Source organism: Paroedura picta, chromosome 6 (genome assembly GCF_049243985.1).
Source record: "Paroedura picta isolate Pp20150507F chromosome 6, Ppicta_v3.0, whole genome shotgun sequence".
Taxonomy (NCBI): Eukaryota; Metazoa; Chordata; class Lepidosauria; order Squamata; family Gekkonidae; genus Paroedura; species Paroedura picta.
The window spans coordinates 111,080,859-111,103,377 of NC_135374.1; the positions used below are offsets into that span (position 1 = coordinate 111,080,859).

Below are 22,519 nucleotides of genomic sequence, written 5' to 3' on the forward strand. Positions count from 1 at the left end.
CAAGCTGGGTACTCATTTTACCGACCTCGGAAGGATGGAAGGCTGAGTCAACCTTGAGCCGGCTGCTGGGATTGAACTCCCAGCCTCATGGGCAGACAGCTTCAAACATCATTTCTGCTGCCTTACCACCCTGCGCCACAAGAGGCTCTTACAAGATTCAAAGCTGACCATCATTTCTTTCTGTCCCCCCCCTACCCACATTTTAAGCAAAATTCCAGAGAATAAATTTCTTTCAAAGGCCCTTAATATAACTATCGCAGGAATAAAATTGGCAGTTCTCCCTCAAGAAGCCGACAAGAACATGTTTTACCCCCCCTTTTTTTTCTTCAAGGACTCTCAAAGTGGCTTATAATTGCCTTCCCTTTTCTCCACAATAAGCATCTTGTGAGGTAAATTGGTCCGAGAGAGCTCAGAGAGAACTGGGAACGGCCCGATGTCAGCCAGAAAACTTCATATGGAAGAGGAACTGGGACTCAACTCCAGTTCTCCAGATTAGAAACCACCTGTCAGAATCCAGTAGCTTCTGCCATTATTTAGGATGTTTCTGTAACTAGGTTATGTAGAGCATTCACCCTTTTGTAGGAAATGGGGGCAGCTTGTCTCTTTTGCTTTGTTTTTACGGTCCTGATGTTCCTTCTTGAATTTCTGTTCCCCCCCAAGCAACCCATTTGCTCTGTCCCTTTCCCCTTCTCCCTTGAAGCTGAATTTCTCATCTGAGTCTTAAGACTGTTTGATTCTCCCCCCCCCCCATTTTCACTGGATTCCCATTGGAGGGGGGGCAGGGCTTGGGATATATTTGGAGACCTTTATCTTTGGCCCCAATTTCAACAAAGCCTTGATGAGAGTACTTTCTTATTTAATAAAGAAATCTTTGTCTATCCACCAACAGTTTGCTTTTCTGAGTACCGATCCTCACACCACTGCACTTAACAAGGTTGCTGAGACCAGCTGCTGATGGATGGAGGGATGAAGCAAGGAGGAATACCGAAAATAAATGTGACATGCTTACATAACCTGGAAGGGACATGTAATGCATCATAATGCCCCTATTTCATGCCCCTGGCCTCATGAGGAATACTGTGTACTGTTCTGGTCACCACATCTCAAAAGAGATATCATAGCCTTGGAAAAGGTTCAGAAAAGGTAAAGTAAAATGGTTAAGGGGATGGAACACCTTTCCTATGAAGAAAACTTAGAGTTCGTTAGCTTGGAGAAAAGGAGATTGAGGGGTGACATGATAGAGCAGGGGTAGTCAAACTGCGGCCCTCCAGATGTCCGTGGACTACAATTCCCAGAAGCCCCTGCCAGCGAATTGTAGTCCATGGACATCTGGAGGGCCGCAGTTTGACTACCCCTGTGATAAAAGGTAAAGGTAAAGGTATCCCCTGTGCAAGCACCGAGTCATGTCTGACCCTTGGGGTGACGCCCTCCAGCGTTTTCATGGCAGACTCAATACGGGGTGGTTTGCCAATGCCTTCCCCAGTCATTTACCGTTTACCCCCCAGCAAGCTGGGTACTCATTTTGCCAACCTCAGAAGGATGGAAGGCTGAGTCAACCTTGAGCCGGCTGCTGGGATTGAACTCCCAGCCTCATGGGCAAAGCTGTCAGACGGCTGCCTTACCACTCTGCGCCACAAGAGGCTCTATCACATACCCCTGTGATAGAGGTTTACAAAATTATGCTTGGGATACAAATGGTAGAAAAATAAGCCCTTTTCACCCTTTCTCACTTTACACAAACTTGTGGGCACTACATGAAACTGAAGACCAGTAAGCTTAGACCAGCGGTTCTCAGCCTGGGGGTCAGGACCCCTTTGGGGGTTGAACAACCCTTTCACAGGGGTCACAGCAGGGCAAGCAGCTTTGCCAGGCGGGCACCATCCACACAACAACCTTGCAGAGTAGATCGAGATAGAACGTTTGTCTGTCTGGAGCAGCGGAAAAGAGCAAGATCAGCATGGTGGGACAAGAGGCAGAACTGAATGGACAAACCCCAGAAAGAAACCAATTTATATCCAATCCTGAACAGTTTAATTTCCATGAAAGAACACTTGCATAATGTTATGGTTGGGGTCGTCACAACATGAGGAACTGTATTAAAGGGTCGTGGCATAAGGAAGGTTGAGAACTACAAAATATATAAAAGGAAGGATTTATTCACCCAAAGAGTCATTCACACATAGAATTCACTGATGCAGGAAGTGGGGGGCAGCTATACGTATAGACAGCTTCAAGAAGGGATGGGATGAACATTTGGAGCAGAGGACCTTGAGTGGTTTGAGTACAGATGGAATATGCTATCTGGGGCAGTGATGCTCTGTATTCTTGGTGCTTGCGGGGGACAATAATAGGAGGGCCTCTGGAATCTGGCCCTGTCTGTGGACCTCCTGATGGCACATGGGTTCTGGCCACTGTGTAACACAGAGTGTTGGACTGGATAGGCTATAGGTCTGATTCAGCATGGTTTCTCTGATGTGCTTGGGGGGCAGCAGTGGGAGGGCTTCTGGAATTCTGGCCCTGCTGATGAACCTCTTGATGACAACTGGGTTATGGCCTCTGAGTGACACAGACTGTTGGACTGGATTAGCCACTGGCCTGGTCCAACAGGCCTTCTCTTATGGTCTGATTTATCCCTCCCCCATATGCCTTGACAAATGCTAAAACAGCCCAGCTCAGCTGGTCCCATCCCCACTGCAGGTCCAATCAGGACTGGGCCCTTGCGGCATTTAACTGGTCAAATGTGGACACTGTGACCTCTAGTTCGGCCCCAAGTCTACATAATTTCCTGGCATACGGAGCAGTTCTTCTACACCACATGACATCAAGTCTCCCTGTGTCAGCTTCAATACCAAACCATTTAAGTTTCACACCCACAGTGTATATCCCCCAACAGTAAGAACAGAGAAGTCCTTTCATACCTTTTCTTCTTCACAGGAGATGTGGCATGGTCCACGTTCCCAGGTACAAGTTCCTTGCTGAGAGAAAGGCACAGTTGACATAATTGAAGAGCACAGAATGACAGTAATGTGGTCCACCACAGGGCTAGTCCTTCCTTTACAACAAGGGTAGTCAACCTGTGGTCCTCCAAATGTCCATGGACCACAATTCCCATGACTACCCCTGATTTACAAGATCTAATGGTGCACCTCAATTGATAATATAACCAATGCACTCCAAAACAATGCTCAAAAACCAGACATCCTCCTAGTTGGGTTTTTTTTTAACAGTTCATATTAAACGTGCTTCATTTTGTTATAAACATGCCAAATTAGCTTTGCATCAGTTTTGCAGCTGGCTGTTACTTGTTCATAGAAGTCATGGTAATTACTGTTATTGTTAAAACAATTCAAATAGATCAATTTCTTTAAGAGCTGAATACATTCTTCAGATCTAGGAAAGGAGCCCACCCTGATGGCCAAGTCCTCCCTCAGCCAGCTGTTCTCTTCGACTATAAAATCATGTATGGTCAGGAGGGAATGCATAAGGCGTTCGCTGGCAGGGGCTTATGGGAATTCAAGCCATTCACATGGACATCTGGAGGGCCGCATAAGGAGAGCCTTTTCTCCTTCTCTCATTATGCCAGAACCAGGGTCATCCAAGGGAGCTGGGTGGGAGATTCAGGGCAGACACAGGGAGGGACTTCTTCACCCGGCACATAGTTCAACTGTGGAACTCACTGCCACAAGATGTTGTGGCAGCCACTAGCTTGGAAGGCTTTAAAGGGGGAGTGGACAAATCCACGGAGGATGAGTTGATCAATGGCTACTCCACCATGATGGATATCTATGTCCACCAATGCCAGATGCTGTAGGCCTCTTTAAATCAGTTCCTGGTGACCTCGGGAGGGAGTATGCTCTTGCAACCATCCTACTTGGGGCCTTCCATGAGGCAGCCGGTTGGGGGCTGTGTCAACAGGATGCTGGACTCAATGGCCCTTCGGGCTCGTTGCATGTGGTAGTGACTGGAGTCCAGAGAGTAAGTACTCTCATTTTAACTTAACTGCAAGAATGGGGTGGAAGGGGGCAATGGAGTGGTGGAGGCCTGCCCTGGTCTTGTTCCCAGCTTAAAGGAGGAGGCTGCTGGATTGTTTCTGGAATGGGGGTGGGATGGAGCATGATGTCACATGCTGTGGGAGTGTCTGAGTGATATCACTTTTGGTGACGAGTGACTTCCAAGGGCGTGGCAGGGAGATGTGGCCTCCTGACATCACTTCCAGGGTTTATAATGAATATTAGGGAAAAATGATATCCATTTGTAGGACATGGTTGCTTACATGTCTGCTATCTACGAAGAGAAGACCGAAGAGAGTCTGTGGTTCTTATGCAAGGGAAGTCATGCCAGATTCAAGAACTGGGGCTTTGTTTATAAGACTTGGCTCTCCTTCGGTGAAGTCAGTTGCATGAATCCTCTTTAGACAACACTGGACATGCCCCCCTGGCTAGCTTCCATGCCAGACTCAACACCACCTGAATGTTCAGGATCTAGTAGGCCACCAGGAAGGAAAGATGATGGCAAAGGAAGAGGCCAGTGTCTTTATGCCAAACCCAAGAATACTGCTTAAATCCAAGACTCTGAAGCCATGCTCGTACCTACCCATAATTTGATCTGCTCTCCATGGCAGGAAGGGTGTTTGCTTTCTCAGCATTATTCTTGTCAGAAATTCTAAACAAAGAGAAGAAGCAAAATTAAGGTGTTCTTTTTTTTTAACTGAAGAGCAGAAACTATCTTTGAAAAAATATGTGTGAATTCAAATGTCAAAGATTTCCTAGCAAAGCAGGAAAAGTAACCACAGCATGCAATTGTACAGTGATAATGAGAACGGGCTAGAATAATAGCTGACTCAAGACAACGTTACGGCTGATTTGTTTGGAAAAAGTTTGCTGGCTTTCTGAGTTATTTCCATGAGGCTTTTTAGACCAGAAAAGCCCATGAATTATTCAATGTCCCAATATTATTGTACATTCCTTTCTAAACGAGTCTCGCATGATGGGGAGAGAGATCAAGGAGTTTTAGCAAGTCCTTTAATGAAGAAGTAAAGTGCCTTACACAATCAAAACAATCCCTCATTGCTCCATGGGGAATATAATTCCTTCCCCCTCCCCCAGGGTTTTTGGGAGATCAATATGATTGGAAGAAGCTCTTCTTATAGGATTTCCTCATGGAACACAGTTGATGCGCTGACAGTCAAGGCAGCTGGAGTCATGGTGCTCAAAATTGATTTTATTAAGCCAATAGATTTACATGAAAGAAAAGGCACATGCCCTCTTCTGGCCTTTATAGATTTTATATCACCATGGAAAAAACTTTGCCTGACTTCCGCCAAAATGGCCCAATTATCCAGTTCCTGCTATCAGGGCATTCAAGCTGATTTACAATGAAAACAAACTTTCTACACCATAATACACACAACTAGGGGTGCCAGGTCTGCCGCTATGGCAGAAGACTTCCCAGGCATCTGCTCCACTGCCTATGGGCGCATCAATGCCCAATGGAAGAAAAAGAGGGGAAATGGGAGCCTGGCATTGGGCCATCCCCTGATGTCACTTCCGGCAGAAATCAGAAGCAATGTCATGAGGTCAGGGGAGATTCTCTAGAATTTGTCAAAAGCTCTGTGGTTTAAACATAAAATAGTACAATAAAACAATCTCCAAAGGAAAATCAGCATTTCCATCTGATTTATTTGTTTGCTAGTATCAAAGCCCATTTTAAAAATGGGCTTTGAAAGGGGTGGCAGGCAGGAGGGAGTCAGAGGGTGGCCGCGGCTCCCTTTGGTCCACAAAGCAGGCGAAAGGGAGTGGAAAGGCCCCCCACCCCGCTGGCGGAGCTGCCACCGGAGGCTCCCTTTGGCCCGGCAAGCACTGTTGCCGCAGAGAGAGCACTTCCTGAGCTAAAGGGAGTGGAAAGCCCCCGCCCTGCCAGCAGCGACAGGGCTTTGCGGCCCGCAGGGAGGCTCCAAACTCTCCCCACCTGACTCCCTCCCAGCAGGAGCGTACCTGTGGGCTGCAAAGCCCTGTCGCTGCCTCTTTCCACGTGGATGACAATGGAGGCTGCAGCCACAAGGCTTCTAGCAGGCAAGGAGGGAGGGTGGGAGCAGGAGGGGAAGGGCCAATCAGGATGGACCTGGAAGGACAGGGCCCTGGACAGTCTCCTCCCAGGAGGCTGTTTCCCAAATATATAAGGGAGCAAAAAAGTGTTAAGGATTGTATGGCCCGGTGTAGCCTTGACATCTTAAGATTGCTCGGCTGCAAGGCCAGAGACATTTAGAGGTGATCTGCCATTGCTTGCCTCCATCAGGTTAATATGTTGGGCCCAAGGTCACCCAGCAAGCTTCATAGTACAAGTCGGGATTTGAACCTGGGTTTCCTAGATCCTAATCTAACACTTTAACACAGACTTTCTCAACCAGAGTTTCATGCAACTCCAGGGTTTCTTGATGGCTCTGAATGGGCTTCCTGAATTTTTAAATATATTTTTGTAATTTATCAGGTAATATGACCATATATGGTCATGTTGACCTCCCAATGGCCAATGATGGGCCCGGAGGGAGTGGGGAGGGGAGGGGCCTCAGGTGGGCATGCACACAGCTATGCTTCCCAATCATATTCTGCATGATCCACCACTTCTGGGATTTCTCAAAGCCTGAAGACTATTCAGGGGTTTCTCAGTGGTGAAAAAGCTAAGAAAGCCTGCATTAACCACTGCATCACACTGGCTTTCTATTTCCACCTAATGGTAATATCAGGGGGGAAAAAACCTAGAGAGCTATTCCTCTAATTTCCACCATGTTTTTGATCCACCTCAACAAACTACAATAGTCTATCATCGAATCATAGAGTTGAAAGGGACCTCCAGGGTCATCTAGTCCAGTGCCCTCCTAATGCAGGACGCTCACAACCCTTTTGCTCACCCACTGTAATCTGCCACCCCCTTGAACCTTCACAGAATCAGGCTCTCCGTCAGATGGCTCTCCAGCCTCTGTTTAAAAATTTCCAAAGATGGAGAACTGCTGGCAGATATAGAAGGATATATAAGGCAGCATTACTCATTCTCATCTGCCAAGTGGGTATCACCCACCAAAACTCCTAAAACCATTCCACCCCCAATCTATATAGGTCTGAAATGAAACTGAAGTGGGTCATGGGCTGAAGTGTCATTCTGAAAATCCTGAAGTCACTCTGCTACCATCTTACCCACTTCTTCTAGATCAGGACCCATTCCACACATGTTAAATAAAGCAATTTCAATGTGCTTTTTTGCAGCTGGATTTTCCTGTGCAGAATACTTCGAAAGTGCATTGAAAGTGCATCATCCAATGTGTGCAGAATGGGCCCAGCAGGGCCCATTCTGCACACATAGGATAATGCACTTTCAATGTGCTTTGGCAGCTGTATTTTCCTGTGCAGAACAGGATAATCTACTTCTAAAGTGCATTGAGAGTGCATTATCTATTCTGTGCAGAATAGGCCTTGTCTAATCAGTCCAAATGGAACTATTTGATGTACCCGGGTCTCCCCGCATCACTGGTATACAGTCTGAAATATCAAGCACAGTCTGGTTTAGCCCTCCAAGAGCCTCATTATATTCCATCATAGTAATGTACACCAGCAAATACAAAGCAATAACAAAAGCATCTCTAAGACCAATACCTATTTAAAGTTGTATCCGATCTATAACGGCTAAGCAGAGCTTTCTGATCATCCTTTTCATCTGCGGTCCTGTCATTAAGAAAGGTGAGTTAAATATCATAGCGGAGGGATTTTAAAGACATCAAAGATGGCTTCCAACCTCAGAAGTAAACAAATTAATCTGCCAGCAGCTTGACCTCTTCTATTTTGAATTAATTAATACATTACGCCATCCTAGCCGAAGTTATTATTGGAGGAAATTTAATAAATGTTAGAGGTTTTTCTGGACTAAGTGCTATTAATAAGTAAGTGACTGATGGGAAACTGTCTTCATGCTTTCACAAAACCAGTGTGTGTTTGTGGTGGGTGCATAGTAATATCCTAAGTAGTAAATGATCTACCGCAGTTGTTCAATCCAAATTAACCTGTTTGGACTGATAACGTTGGATCCATCCCCAATATGTGTAAACTGCTATCAGGTTGCAAACATCTTATGGAGATCGCAGCAAGGAGCTATCAAAGGAAGCAAGAAGCAGAGGTGGTTGGCCATTGCCTCCCTCTGCACAATTTCCCTTGGTGGATTTCCCATCCAAGTACCATTAGCTTTCAAGGCCTGATGAGAGCAGGCCATACCATCTTGCCTTCTCTCCCTGATCATACTAATATAAGCTCCCCGCCTTATTCGTTGCATTCTGGGCAGTTTAATAACCAATAAAATAACGTGTGTTCAATAACCACTACCACCGATAGAGAAAACCTGAAATAAATCAGCCGTGTTCCTTGAAATCGATACAATTCCTGCTTGAAATGTGGATGTCTTACATCTCTTTAGTGGCCCTTTATTAGTGGCCCTTCACCTCTTCAGGCAGGCCATTCTGACTGAATGCACGGGCTGAAAAAGCCCATCCAGTGGCAGAGACAGAGTGAACAGCTCTAGAGGGAGGTACATTAAACTAGAGTGGATGCTAGGAGCATAGCTGAGGCATGGTTCTACACAGGGAGAGGCAGTCCTTCAGATACGGGAGCCCCCAGTCCTGTAAGGCTTGGAAGGTCAAAACCAGCACCTTGAATTGAACTTAGAAATCAAGGTAGACGTTCCAAGTCAGGCACGATATGTTCAAATGCGCTTACCCAGCCAACAACTAGGCCACTGTAATAAGATAATTGGATATGTCACATGTCACTTAGAGATCCAGTGGAATCAAAAGAGTTACATTATTCTCACCCGGATCATCCACCTGAACAGCCGAGACTATTTCCATCTGAAAATAGGCACGAAGCCAGATGGAAAAGGATCATGGGCAAATGAAGGAGGCCATTTTTAACCTCTCTCCCTTCCCTGAAAATGCAAATTTGGGCCAGACTTTTCAAATCTGAGGCACAGTCTATATCTGCATGTCATTTCCCCCCTGGTTCTCTGCTCATCTTAAACAGAAATAGGCAGAACAGACTTACTATCAGCCTCAAACAGAGTTGACAGATCCACCCTCCCCCACCACAGCCATTGGCAGGGGATTGGAGTAGGAATGCCAGGTCCCGATTGGGAAGAAGAAGAGCTGGGTTTTTTATACCCTACTTTTCACTCCCTGAAGGAGTCCCAAAATGGCTTACAACTGCCTTTCCCTTCCTCTCCCCACAACAGACACCCTGTAAGGAAGGTCGGGCTGTGTGAGCTCTGAGAGAACTTCTCTGGAGAGCAACTCTAACAGGACTGTGACTAGTCCAAGGACACCCAGCTGGCTAAATGTGAAGGAGGACTGGGAAATCAAACTCAGTTCTCCAAACTGCAGTCCACCGTTCTTCACCACGCTGGCCCTCAAGCTGCCTTGAAGATTGAAAAGGATCCAAAAAGTGGAATAGCGTGTGTTAAATGAATTAAGTAATATCCCAGACAAACTTGTGTAGGCTATATATTTTTGTTAGGGATGGTAGAGATGAACATGTGACTGTACCTGTGCAGACTGTCTTGGGACTTGTATTGGTTAAGGACGACTCTGCCATAGTTGTCTTCACTGCTGCAACAAAAGACACATTTTGCATCATCAGCCTCAATATTTACGAGCTGCCTAAACCCGACAAACTTGGCAATGCCCGCCTGTTTCTATTCTGAGACACCAAGAAGGGGGAAGAGGATGGGACAAAATAATAGGGACAAGGAGAAAAACAGATAGGGAGACTTATGCAAGGGGCAACATTTCCACAGAATTTTGACAACCAAATGCAAGAAATGTATTCCTCTAATATCCTTTCCCCATCTATTCTCCCTGCGGTATGATGAAGCACTGGACAGATGTTCACATGCAGCTCTCCCCAAAACATTTATGAGCACCCATGGAGCTATCCATGAGGCTGGTAATGTTGTAATGCTTTTGGTGCACCCAACAGACCTATAGTAAATCAGGCCACGCTTTGAGTTTACATGACTTATAATCCGGCTTCTTGGAAACTGCAATCCTGCAGCTGCATTTCAGTGTTGTTGGGCTTCGAGTTGTTCATGAACAACAAACAAATGCCCGGGAGTGAAAAACAATGGAATTAAGGCTGTCGATACGCAAGTGAGCTGGTTCCAACATGGGCAGCAAAGGTTCTCATGTTTGAACCTTTGTTCAGACTTTCCCCATGATTCACCAACAGCCTCTGGTACATTATACCTGTCTGACAGGAGACCACATGATGTAGCAACCTTGCTGAAACTTAGCAGGTCTACGGATGTTCAGTGCTTAATTGGCAGAATTCTTGGGAATCTTATGAGTTTCATGTTGGAAGAAAAGCGGGAGATCCATCCATCCATCCATCCATCCATCCATCCATCCATCCATCCATCCATCCATCCATCCATCCATCCATCCATCCATCCATCCATCCATCCAACTTCTGTCTGTCCTGTTTGTATATCTCTCTCATTTATCCCTATCTGTCATCTATATATATGTGTGTTACTCTACCTAATCTAGCCTGTCTCAACTTTTTTACTGTTGAGAAACCACTGAAACATTCTTCAGGCTTTGAGAAATCCAGTGCCACAATTGTGCAGAACGTGGTTGGAAAGAATTGCTGTGTACATGCCCATCTAGGGCCCTTCCCACCCCCTCCAGGCCCATCATTGGCCATCTGGGGTGGGAGCATGTCGACATGACCATATCTGGTCATCTCACCCAATAAATGTTTAACAATTTTAAAAAATATATTTAAAAATAATTAACTCCCACCTATTCAGGATACCCTTCCAGGGCAATCAAAAAACCCTGGCTGAGAAAGCCTGATCTAATCTAGGTGTGTGTATATCTATCTGTATTCATATCTCTATTTCTCTGCCTATCATTTCTGTCTATGTACTTATATCTACACCTGTCTATCTACATATACAAGTGGTGGCCTGTGATACTCACAGGGGGGGGGGGGAAATCTGCTCCATGTGGACTCCTTAAGGCTCCTTCCCCACTCCCTGCTCTCAACATTGTTGGGGGGATCCACTTACAAGTGGGCCCGTGATACTTACAGGGGGATTCCCTCTCCACTTTTGTGCCAGGCACAGCATGACTCAAGGGCTTTGCTGGGTTGCACAGCCACCGCTGCTGAGCCCTGTAGGGTCCCCAGACTACGTAACTGCCACCAGATCCAGTGGAGCTCACAGGTTACACTCTGTGCTGCACCATCACCACTACTGCCTGGCCAAGCAATGCTCCCCAGGTGTGTCACTGATGTCAAACTCAAAGCAGCTTTCCTGTACCACAACGAACGCTGGAGGTAACTGCATTCTCTGCACTTGCAGATATCATGGAATACTTGCATAGAGAAAATTACTTTACTTCAGGGAATTTACTACCCCCATATAATTAAAAAAAAAAGATTTCGGATCTCTGCAAACATGGAGATGTCCCAAGTATGCTGAAAAATCTGCTTAGCTTGCACATGGCCCTTTTATGTGGGTTTAGCTATCTGCAGGCATGGGCCACAGCTAGCTAACAGTATATAATCTGTGACACATAAACAGAGTGTGGGAACCCCTTCCACATGTATCTTGAGCTACCCTTGTACTCCTGGCATGGGAACCCCTTCCACTTGCACCTTGATCTGCCCTTGTTCTCCTGGTATGGAGTCCCTCAGTGCTGCAGAGGATTCTGGGAAGTGTTCACACTTCATGCAAGCAAGCCTGATGGGCCTCATTCTTACAATGCAAGAACACAGAATGTGTCCTGAACTAAACATAATGCTCCGCTGTCACTATATGTTATAAGGACTTTTTTCCCCCTTCAAGTCACAGCTGACTTGTGGTGACCCCCCTCACTGTGTTTTCAAGGCAAGAGATATTCAGAGGTGGTTTGCCATAGCCTGCCTCTCCCCCCCAACCTTGGAGGTCTCCCATCCAAATACTAGCCAGGGCCAACTCACTTATCTTCTGAGATGTGATGAGATTGGGCTACCTGCGCTATCCAGGGCTCAATCAGCATGGAGCTTTGATTTCAATCCTAGGCCAATACAGTCCCTGCTGTCTGCACCAAATGCAATTTCCATTTTGATTTTGGGAAATTTAAATTTTCCCTCTGCAACAAACATGATTGATCCAGAGTGACCCTGCCTTTCCCCTAAAATATCCTGGACTGGATATAACCCTCAATATTTGGAAAATCAGCAAGAGTAAAGGTGCAGCTCTCTGCTTTTCCCCAAACTAATTTTCTGCCTCTAGCCTCTAATGCTATAGAAAATCCCTGATTGGCCAGTATGTCAGTTCAATGGCTTCCTTGTTCCCATTTTGCAAGGCTTCCCTTAAAGGGGAAGCCCTAACTTTTCTCAGCAGAAGCTCCAGAAGCCCTAACTTCTCTCGGCACAGATTTGCCTCTTGGATTTATTCCGCCTCCTCTGCTGTCTCCAATCCATCCCGCCCCTTCAAGAAAAGAAAGAGGCCCCAGCTGCGCTTGCCTTCCCTCCCCATTCTGAGCTTCCCTAATCATGTGCAGAACACTTTCTGCTTCAGTGAGGAGGGGGGGATAGAAGAAGACCTGAGTTCAAATCGATCTGAATTCATCAGGATCCACAATAGAATAAACAAAGTATGTGCAGTATCAGCCCAGGTCAATATTAAAGGGATGCCTTTTTGGTAGTCCTGCCTGCCTTCAAGAAGCTTCTGAAGAAGTCTTCCATTATGAGGAACAGATTGCATCTCTCTCAAGCTTCCTGCACATGGGAAAATGAGCAGATGCATGCCAGATCTACGATTGTTTTATCCCTTTAAAAAGAAAAAAAAAGCAATCTGCCATCTGCAGTGAAATCCTGTGGTCTGCATGTCTTGCAAAATACTCCACATTGCCAGCTCTCTCTGAAGCAATGTTTCACATCCAATTGCTTGATTTAAACCTGCAGTACTTTGATCTCTTTTGATCTTCAGCACATTCCCCTGGGAGAATTCCTATTAATGTACACACCAAATCCCTCACACATGCGCCCGCACACACATCCATTCTGACCAGCTTTCCATCCCTCTTCAGTTTGTAGCTGTTGGCTTTATCAAGAGGAGCAAGCAGAGACAAGAGCCTTTGCATGAAGGATGGAGGCTACCAAACTGGTCTGCTACCTAAGTCCTTGAGGCTTTATTAAATGAAGGGCTTATTCATCTAGGACAGGCTTTCTCAACCAGGGTTTCATGAAACTATGGGGTTTCTTGCTGGCCCTGGAAGGGTTTCCCAAATGGGTGGGAGTTAATTAATTTTAAGTTATTTTTCAAAATTGTTAATCGTGATATGACCTTATATGGTCATATTGACCCCTCCCAAAATGACCAATGATGGGCCTGGGGGGTGGTGGGAAGGGGAGGGGCCCCAGGTGGGCATGTATGCAGCTTTGCTTCCCAGCCATATTCTGAACTATCAAGCCACTTCTAGGGTTTCTTAAAGCCTGAAGAATGTTTCCGGGGTTCTCAACAGTAAAAAAGTTGAGAAAGGCTGATCTAGGAAGATGATTTTCTCTTTGGATCCTAGGTTCAATTCCCAAAGAAGCCCAAACAACCCAGGAAATGAGGATTGTTGTCTTTGTTAGATCAGTTTCTGGAGGGCTGGTATATCAATGATTCTACTGTATCAACCAGTAAGCCCTTTGTGGATGGTTGTGGTGGGCTTTTATGGGCTTTTATGTAATCCACCTTGAGTCTTATGAAGGAGGCAGGTGGACTATAAGTGCAACTAATAAATAATAATAATAAATACGATCAAGCGAAAATGACCGCTTTCCATGCCAGTAATGAACTGTGTTTAACTGAGCTTTGGAGTGATGTCATCCCACCCCACTGCCTCAAACCCCAGCAAAGCTGCCTGAGCCACTACCCCAGCAACAGGAAGTGCCATGGCACCTGCAGGAAGTGACATCAACGGGCTGCACACAGAGTGATCCACATTGGCACAGAGTGGTATTTAGAATGCGATGGTTGCCTTGGCTGGTGGGGAGTTCTCCACGGCATGAGTGGCCTTTGCTAGCAGGCTAGGCCCCTGCGCGGGAGGTGCCACTGACCACTGTGCTCCTGCTCTGCTGCCCTCCCAACCACTGTCATGGTGACAGAGGTGATGATGGCGAGGAAGGTAATCAGATCTAAGCTGGGGGAAAGAACTCCTGGACTGCCTACAGCTCAGCTAACTGGATCTGTAGGCTCCAAGCTTGCCGCAGGCTGTGGTTCTGGGCCCCCATCTCCAACTTTTGCCCAGGGGCCCAGAATCACACAGACTGCCCCTGCTTTCTTGCAGCTCTTCAGAATAAAGGAGGCAGGAGGAAGGGAGAAGCAGCAGCTTAAGAGCTGAAACAGCTGGGAACACCCCTGGCAAAGCAAAGCAAAACAAGGCAAAATGGGGAGGCCGGTCTGAAAACAGAAAGGCAAGGAAACATCCTCCATCCCCAGAGTCAGGCAAAAGTAGCCAGTACGGTGCAGTTGTAAGCAGGGTTGACAGATCATGTCCTAGCCAATGGCAGTGGGGGGGGGTCAGATCCAGGTTGGGAAATTCCTGGAGATGTGGGGTTTGAGGCTCGGGATGGCCCATAGCCAGTTAAATTTTATGCGGGTGGGGTGATGAGTACATGGGTGATCAGCTAAAATTATTTTTTTTTCTGCTTTACTTCAGCATGGTTTTCTACCCATGCTTTTATCCTTGCAGGCTTTTGTATATATATATATATTAAGAGCCTCTTGTGGCGCAGAGTGGTAAGGCAGCAGACATGCAGTCTGAAAGCTCTGCTCATGAGGCTGGGAGTTCAGTCCCAGCAGGCGGCTCAAGGTTGACTCAGCCTTCCATCCTTCCGAGGTTGGTAAAATGAGTACCCAGCTTGCTGGGGGGTAAATGGTAATGACTGGGGAAGGCACTGGCAAACCACCCCGTGTTGAGTCTGCCATGAAAACGCTGGAGGGCGTCACCCCAAGGGTCAGACATAACTTGGTGCTTGCACAGGGGATATCTTTACCTTTATTAAAAAGCAGGACTCTTCAGCCCTGCTAATTCTGTTTTAGCCCTCTGCCTAGAGCAGGGATTCCCAACCAGGGGTCTGCAGTCTCTGCCTGAACAGACTGGTCAGATGATGGGCCTGACCCGGGCATGGCAGGGACCATATTGGAGTACAATGCCGTCCAGTCCACCCTCCAAATGATCCATTTCCTCCAGGGGAACTGCTCTCTATAGTCTGGAAGGGAGCTGTAATTCCGGGGGTCCCACCTGGAGGCTGGCATCCCTAGTAAGGAGGCCAAGGATGAGGACAGCGGGTATTCCTTTGTGGGAACCCAGTGCAGTCCCTTCCCAGGGAACGCCCCTGAGAAATATTTTAATCCCAGCTTTCTCCAAAAGAAAGCTTTGCAAAGAGGATTCATCTGCCAGGAAGATTTATCGAGAGGCGTCTCAGCAGGCTCAGAAAACCTTCTTCTTGTGCGCCCGCACAACACACTGAACACAACGTCCCCTCTGTGCCTTGCGCCCCCCAACCCGGGGGCCTCACAAATGTCCTGCTTTTGCTGCCTATGCAAGAGTCTCAAACAAGGGGATTATTAAGCAAATAAATAAGCCAAGCCCTTGGTCGGCTGGGATGCATGGCTGCATGGCTGGCTCGGGAAGCCACAACCTGTGCAAGCCTGCCTTAAAAGGGGTTGCAAGAGAAACGCGGCTAATGAAAGCTGCCCTTGCGAGAGATCAACCAATAAAACAACCAAGCCTAGATTTATGTAACAAGCGAACCCCAGAAGGCACCACCACTGCCAACCTCCTCCTCCTCCTCGGCAAAAGGCAAAACGTGTTCCTTCCTTACGTTTCCTCTTCCGGCTGCTTCTTTATCCAGCTGTTGTCTTGCAGGAGGGTCCTCCGCTTGTTGACCTCGTGAAGAACTTGCTGTCTGCTCTTCATGGCCAGGGAGGCGTTCTTGACATCTGTTCGTTCAAATAGACGCATTATTATTTATTTAATTTATATAGTGCCCTCTGGCCAGACTGCTCAGGGAGGCATACAATTTTGGAAGTTGAGCAGGTTTTCAGTGGTGTCATCTTTTCCCTGAAGGCCAGCTCTGAATTCACAGGCTACATTTTTTGAGTCTGAGTACATCAGAGGGTACCATTCTTCCACCACTTGCAGCTGCTGTACTGTCTGAACAGGGTCCTATTTTACAAGGAAGTACAGTTTTGGTGGGTACAAACCAGGACCCTAGAAATCCACTGGTTCGTTGGTGAGGAGGAGGAGATATCTATCTATCTATCTATCTATCTATCTATCTATCTATCTATCTATCTATCTATCTATCTATCTATCTATCTATCTATCTATCTATCTATCTATCTATCTATCTATCATCTATCTATCTATCTATCTATCTATCTATCTATCTATCTATCTATCTATCCATCTATCCATCTATCCATCCATCCATCCCAAATTATATCCCACCCCTCCCAGCAATGCTGGCTCAGGGCAGCTTGCAACATATTATATAAATTATATAAAATAATATCTACAAACATACAACAACAGTTAAAAACACAATAAAACAATCCTACCCAGTATGCGGCAAGCCGAAAGCACCTCAGTTTCCAGTTTCCGAGGGGGGTAACCATATAGAGGGAGCCCAAGATGTTAATCAAGTAGTCCGGGTGTTCATTGGCCCAACCAAATGTCTGGCAAAAGAGCTCCGCCTTACGGGCCCTGTGGAACTGACTCAGTTCAGTCAGGGCCCTCTGCTCCTCCGGGAGCTCATTCCACTAGGTCGGGGCCAGGGCCGAAAATTCCATGGCCCCAGTTGAGGCCAGGCCTACTTCTTTGGGGCCAAGGATAAGGAAGGGGACAGTGGCATCATGGCATCCCGCCAAGCCTTATTCTCGGTCATTGCCTTTTACTAAAAACACACCCTATTTTTACTCCCAACCCCCAGGGGGCCAGGAGGGAATATTATAATTTTATGAAATATTACATGAACTGTTTTCATTGGAAGATCTTATCAGGGTTTGTGCCAGAGTGGACAATTGAGAGATGATTTAATTGGGGTGTGACTTTCTCACCTGTCTAAAGTCTTATGTCTTGGGCTGCTGGCCTCACACTAATTTGGGAGACGCCCCAGTGTCATAACTGACTACTACTAAGCTGCAGCTTAAATAAACCTAACTGAAGGGACCTCTGCCTGGTTTGTGGAAATTCTTGGTCCCTCCGCAGCTGGTAATGAAACAGCCCCTAAGGGAGAGGGGCATTCGCTCTATGTCTCTAAGGGGGAGACTGCATGTATCAGGAAACCTGATCAAACCTGCAAGCTCATGGGTGGAGGGCTAGTGTACAGTGGCACACACCGTGCTATGACTCTGGGGATGCCAACCACAGATGCGGGCAAAATGTTAGGAGCAAACCAGACCAGGGCCCCACAACCCCAAAAAATGACAAAGGCAGTTGATTCTCCTCCTTATTATTTTATTATTTTGGGGATCAGAAAATGGCCACAAGATGGCACCGATAATAATAATAATAATGTCTACTCTAGCGGGGGTTTCTGAATGGACTCACACACTGAAGGTTGTAGATTCTGAACTTTAAAAAAAATCTTGAGCCTACGTGTAAATATAGAGATTAATTATGGGTCAGTTCACATGTTCATAAGCTTGCCTGTCTCCATCTGTTACCTGGTGCAAACAGAACTAACAGTAACAAATCACACACACACACACACACACACACACACACACACATGCAACATACAGAAGCCAAAAAGTATTTTAAAAATTGCACACAGTGTCTCTCCATGACATCTTTGTTGAAATGCAAAAGTATAAATTGACCACTGTAAATCTAACCTATAGTTAATATTCTGCCCCATATTTTAAGTTAGTGCCACATGTGTGTAGTCATGACAATAAGAAGAGCTGTTTTTTTGTACCCTGAATCTGACTACTTGAAGGAGTCTCAAAGCAGCTTATAACTGCCGACCCTTCTTCTCCTGATAACAAGCACCCTGCAAGACAGGTGAGGAGGAGAGAACTGTGACTGGCCAAGTATGTCTCAAAGCAGCTTACAATCCCCTTCCTCTCCCAGCTACAAACATCCTGTGTGGTATGTGAGTCTGAGAGAGCGCTGAGAGAACTACTCTGTGAAAACAGCTCTAAGAGAACTGTGACTGGCCCAAGGTCACCCAGCAGTCCTCATGTATCTCAAAGCAGCTTACAAACACCTACCTCCTCTCTCCGCAACAGACACCCTGTGAGGGAGGTGAGGCTGAGAGCTCTGAGAGAACTGTGAGTGGCCCAAAGTAACCCAAGCTGGCTGCATGTGGAGGAGTGGGGAAACGAACCCGGTTCTCCCGATTAGAGGCCACCACTCTTAACCACTTACCAAACTGTCTCTCCATGAGCAAGGAGAGGAAACATGAGGAAAAGAGGGGACAATGTGAAAATGAGTTATTGCAAAGAGATGAAATATGGCATTTATGGGTGCCTGTCAGCATGCATGAGGATACAGTCATGCCTGGTGATGCCTCTGGCCATGGGCTTATCAGTGCTCTGGGATCAGTTTCCTTAATTGGAAATGCTAAGAATGAAGCCACAGACGCCAAAGAGCTACGATACTGTTCTCTTGGGAGTTTCCTCCGAAAACGTGGACAACATCGACATTGCCAAAATAATGACGTGCCATTGTTGCTCATAAAACCTCCCTCTAAAATAGTAATTAAGTGTTCCATTTTAGCCAGCACAATTATGTGCAGTGCAGTCCAGACATGTGCATGCATGCAGCCAGGAGGGTGTGGAAATTAGGAAAGCTCCTCGTTTCCCTTTCAGTGGAAATCAGGATGGCAGGCAATTGCCTACCTGACAAATATCCATCCGCTCCTTGTTTAGTTGTTTTGCTATCAAGTCACCACTAACTTCTGTTAGTATTCCTTGGGTGATCTCCCATACAAACATTAACCAGAGTTGACCCTGCTTAGCTTCTGACAAGTTCAGGCTAGACTGGGCTAGAAATATGCCGACTTGGTGTAGGGGTTGAGAGTGGCAGCTTCTAATCTGGCTAGCCAGGTTTGATTCCCCGTTCCTCCACATGCAGCCATCTGTGTGACCATAAGCAAATCACAGCCCTGTTAGAGCTGTCCTGATCGAGCCATCCTTTCAGAGCTCTCTCAGGCTCACCTACCTCACAGGATGCCTGTAATGGGGAGAGAAAGGGAAGGCGATTGTAAGCCAGTTTGAAACTCCTTCTGATAGAGAAAAGTGGGGTATAAAAACCAATTCTTCTTCTTCTTCTTCTTCTTCTTCTTCTTCTTCTTCTTCTTCTTCTTCTTCTTCTTCTTCTTCTTCTGTTGCCTCTTACCAATGCTACAATGCTCTAGTTAGTCTGAAAGGCAAGTTTCCTTTCTCCTCTCAATTATTTAGCATGTGCCTTTAACTAAGAATTTAACATAGTAGTGCCTAATCACGGAATATAGAATCATAGAGTTGGAAGGGATCTCCAGGGTTAGCTAGTCCAACCCCCTGCAGAAGGCAGGAAGTTACCTGCCCACTCACAGTGATGTCAATTCCATGCTCAGATGATGCCCCCCCCCAAAAAAAATCCCTCAGAATCCCTGGCCAGTCTGACCTGGAAAAAATTTGCCTCCTGACCCCAAAGTGATTATGGGCATTTCCCTGGGCATGCAAGAAAGAGCCACAAGAGCCAGGCATAGACACAGTCCCTTCTGCCCACCCACTGTCAAACTGCCTAAAATCACAGAATCAGCATTTCTGCAAGGTGGCTATGTAACCTCGGCTTACATTTGGACAACCAGGCTGATCAACCAACTAATTTCTAGCACTCAATCCCTGAAATATCAGGCCATAATGGTTTTGTCACTATACGCTAGTCAAACATAACAAAGTATTAATTTTCAAAATGGATTCGCGTGCATTATTGATAAATATATGTGCTTTCTGTGTGGAAGCCCCCCACCTTCTCAAGATTTAAAAATGGAAAATAACAGCCACATGGGAAATCAAGTGAGTACTGAAGTCAAGGTGTGAGGGGCAAATTGGTTGAACAGTTTTCTTGTGGTTTGATAACCTTATCCCCATGCACAATACACACAATTATGCAAATAACTGGGGAAGCATTCTCTTAATGATAAATGGTGGCTTACAAACAATTATTTCATCAACTCTCTCTTCGACGTGGCCTTGAAATGAAGAAGTCCAATAAAACAGAATTTTCTGCATGACATACATAGAAGAGGAAACAACCCAGGCTGCTGTCTTAAAGTTAGCCATGCTGGTCCAATTCCGTTTCGACTAAATGCCCAACTGTCTTTCCCCTGGCCCTCCTTCTTGGCAAATGGCCTCCGCACAAGGTAGGATACATTCCTTACACCTGGCAAGCTAACCAGGGACGGTTGCCTAACTTTTTCACTGGCATGCCAATTTGGTAATTCAGGGATCTTTTTCATGTAGGTGTGGGCATGAAACCCCACCACGAGTCCCCGGAGAATGGTGGGCTAAAAGTCTAATGAACAAAAAACCAACCAACCAACACGGCCTCCCTGTGGGATAAAATGTTATACTAGAAACTTGGAGAACATGGTCCACAGATTCTTCCCCCAACCTCAGGGGCCTCAGAGATCCAGTCTCCTGGAGAGCATTCATTCATTCATTCATTCATTCATTCATTCATTCATTCATTCATTCATTCATTCATGCAGTAACATTCCTATTTACTCAATATATTCCCAACTACTGAAATTGGGCCATATGATTTTATTGATTGTACCCACCTTGAGCTCCATAGGAAGGGCTGGGTACAAAAATTAATTAATTTTATTTATATTTTTATTTATATTTCACACACACACACACAACATTTATATTCCAATGTTAACATTACTAATGGGACTATTTTCTTTTATGACATCTATATAACATTTCAGGACCGTCTGTATGAAAGTTTGAGATGATTGAGAATAAAAATTGGGGGAGGGGAATTGGGTGTTGAATGGGGAGCAGAATTGGGTGGGGGCGCTCAGTGGGGGTGAAGCAGAAGTGAGGGGGGAAAGTTGGGTTTCATGAGCTTTATTCTGCTTGCAAGTTCTTGTATAGAACCATTGTATTAAGAACATAACAGAACTGGAAAAGAACATAAGAGAAGACCTGTTTGGTCAGGCCAAGGGTTCATCCAGTCCTGTGTCACACAGTGAACCAGATGTGGACCTACCCCATCTTGCACCTGGGCAGGCAGGTGGACAGGGTCTCTGCAGAGAAATGCCTGCCTACAAACCATTCTCCTTCCCTGACACCCAATGTCCCACTACTCCCCACCAAGAGGCAGCAGCAGAGGGGCCAGACACCTTAGGCTACAGGTCCCTTGGCTTGTTTCCACCATTGGGAAGGTGGAATGGGGGACTGGTGGCCATTGGGGAGCAGCCCACACCAATGGTTGTTTTAAGTCAGAGGAAAGGGTGTGGAGCAGTTGTCAGGCAATGCTCCATCCAAAATAGGCAGTCACCACATCCAGCCTTAGGTCCGCAGCCTCAGGGGGCCAGGCTGCCATGCACCACCAAGCCATCCTCTACCACTGAGGCAGGTGTAACTGGATGCAGCCTTGCCTGCAGGGGCTCGATGGAGCCCAGTGCATCCCATCTAGTATGGATCCCTGGTCACCATACACTGTTACAATGGCCCAAACCCAGGTGCCATCAGAAGGTCCACCGGGGGGGGGGCAGAATTCCAGAAGCCCTCTCAGTGTTGCCTCCCAAACACCAAGAAGAAAGAGCATCGTGGCCCCCAGACAGAGTGTTCCATCTATACCTTGGGGCTAAAAGCCACAGATGGACCTCTGCTCCAGATGTTCTTCCAATCCCCTCTCGAAGCTGTCCATGCTTGTAGCTGCCGCTACTTGTTGCAGCAGTGAAATCCACATATTTGTGGGACACTGCAGGCTAAAACATACTGGCACCAATACAAGCAGAGGTATGTGGGCAGTTTATCAACCGGCATATAAAATAATTGTTGCTGCCTTAAAATTAACCACCATGTATAGCAGGGGTAGTCAAACTGCGGCCCTCCAGATGTCCATGGACTACAATTCCCAGGAGCCCCTGCCAGCATTCGCTGGCAGGGGCTCCTGGGAATTATAGTCCATGGACATCTGGAGGGCCGCAGTTTGACTACCCCTGATGTATAGTATTTGGATCTGAAATCCTGTGTTAAGTTCAAAGGATCCGAAGGCGTTTTAGTAAATCTGTATATCATCGCATTTGTAGTAAGAGCGACCTTATTTACCCCTTTGCTTGACCTCTCGGGAAAAAAACCAAATAGGAAAAGTGGCAACATTACCGCCTTTGTTAGGAGATGATTTTGCAACAGTGAATGTTGTCATCTTGTTCACAGGTCTTTTATCTTCTGAGGGGAAACTGTTAAAAAAAAATCAAAGCGTAAGTATCAGTCT

General features: G+C 46.3%; 1 protein-coding gene across 4 annotated transcripts in view; it reads right to left on the bottom strand.

The window, feature by feature from the left end:
• SCEL (sciellin) overlaps positions 1-22,519 on the bottom strand; it is an 82,025-nt gene that overhangs the window by 43,580 nt on the left and 15,926 nt on the right. For 3 of the 4 annotated variants that reach the window (XM_077343923.1, XM_077343924.1, XM_077343921.1), the window contains exons 3-8: positions 22,408-22,484; positions 15,897-16,014; positions 9,578-9,640; positions 7,647-7,715; positions 4,594-4,662; positions 2,919-2,975 (exon numbers count right to left, since the gene is read on the bottom strand). In XM_077343923.1, coding sequence (XP_077200038.1) covers positions 2,919-2,975; positions 4,594-4,662; positions 7,647-7,715; positions 9,578-9,640; positions 15,897-16,014; positions 22,408-22,450 — 419 coding nt within the window. In that variant the 5' untranslated portion in view covers positions 22,451-22,484. The remainder of the gene's footprint in view (positions 1-2,918; positions 2,976-4,593; positions 4,663-7,646; positions 7,716-9,577; positions 9,641-15,896; positions 16,015-22,407; positions 22,485-22,519) is intronic. The other variant, XM_077343922.1, reaches the window with a different exon arrangement.